The sequence below is a fragment of the Etheostoma spectabile genome, chromosome 18 (assembly GCF_008692095.1).
Source record: "Etheostoma spectabile isolate EspeVRDwgs_2016 chromosome 18, UIUC_Espe_1.0, whole genome shotgun sequence".
NCBI classification, from domain to species: domain Eukaryota; kingdom Metazoa; phylum Chordata; class Actinopteri; order Perciformes; family Percidae; genus Etheostoma; species Etheostoma spectabile.
This window is the reverse complement of record NC_045750.1, coordinates 9625513-9626649: the sequence shown is the minus strand read 5'-3', so window position 1 is coordinate 9626649 and position 1137 is coordinate 9625513. Positions and strand designations below refer to the sequence as shown.

Below are 1137 nucleotides of genomic sequence, written 5' to 3'. Positions count from 1 at the left end.
TTGACAACTGGGACTGAGTATATTTCTGATTATAGAGTCAAAATTGTACATATGATCATGACACTGGATTGCAGTTATTGAGATGAACCTACCAAAGAACAATCCTGCAGCAATGGCTACACTCAGCTAATAGAGACAATAGAAAATAAAAATGTTACAATCACAGAATATGGCACAGTGCTAATAAAGAACAAGTATATCTACATTTAAAAAATGTAAATATAATACAAAGTGATACGTTACCAACTGGATCATGATTGCAGATGATGAGGGATCTTCAAAACTGTAGGAGATGTTTGATTTTAGGAATATACATAAATGTGTAAAAGAGTAGCAATGATACATGCATGCATTGAGAAGTGCATGTATATCTTTTTTTATTTAACACATCTCAATTTAAAACACATCTTCATTTAAATCATATAATCACAAAAATTCCAGTTTATAGCAGCATAAATTGTTAAATAAATAAGGATATAAATGAAATTACATGCAAAATATTAAGCTCACAAAAGACATTATGTTACCTCTGCAAAAATCAAAGACTCACCCATGGGAAACAGTTGTGTGAACTTCTGCGTGACTAATTTAGCCCCTCTTCTGCCTCTCTCCTTAAATACAGTTCTGGAAGATATTGATTTACCAAACATACTGACACAGGTAGTCACAGTCATGCCCAGTGAAACGGGATCTACCCAAAGAAAACAATGCCCCATTAAAAGAACAAAACAAGATATGTTAGCACAATATTTCTCACACTCAAAAGGGTTGAAAAGAAAACAATATTTGGAGATAAGGTGTTCAACTCCCACTGGAGTAACAATGAAAAATTAAACTAAAGGTATAAAGTGACCATACAAATGTAGTTACTGTATACTTTCCTTTTCATTGATATTTTACACTTTTTTTTACTCGATGACCTGACATTCAACTGACACAAAACAAAGTTGTGTATCAGATTACATTTGGTTTGTGAAAAGTTGCACATCACATGATGTTTTGTCAGTGAGAAGACAAACAAGTTAGTTTTGTGTAAGGGTTCTCTACACAAATCATTGATGGATAACACTGTGACACCTTTCACACTAAATGTGGTCATTTGATCCTCTGTTCATATAAAGTATCTTGATAAGAGCA

At 32.8% G+C, this 1137-nt stretch overlaps 1 protein-coding gene and 1 long non-coding RNA gene across 2 annotated transcripts in view; one reads left to right on the top strand and one right to left on the bottom strand.

The window, feature by feature from the left end:
• LOC116705925 (uncharacterized) overlaps nt 1-176 on the top strand; it is a 15506-nt gene extending 15330 nt beyond the window's left edge. Inside the window, exon 3 of the long non-coding RNA XR_004336087.1 lies at nt 19-176. This is a non-coding gene — a long non-coding RNA (uncharacterized LOC116705925). The remainder of the gene's footprint in view (nt 1-18) is intronic.
• Nucleotides 1-576, bottom strand: part of LOC116705920 (cartilage intermediate layer protein 2-like) — a gene marked incomplete at its 3' end in the record, with an annotated part of 2739 nt that extends 2163 nt beyond the window's left edge. Inside the window, 3 exon segments of the mRNA XM_032542401.1 lie at nt 93-126; nt 244-283; nt 528-576. Coding sequence (XP_032398292.1) covers nt 93-126; nt 244-255 — 46 coding nt within the window.
• Between the last annotated feature and the right edge of the window lie 561 nt (nt 577-1137).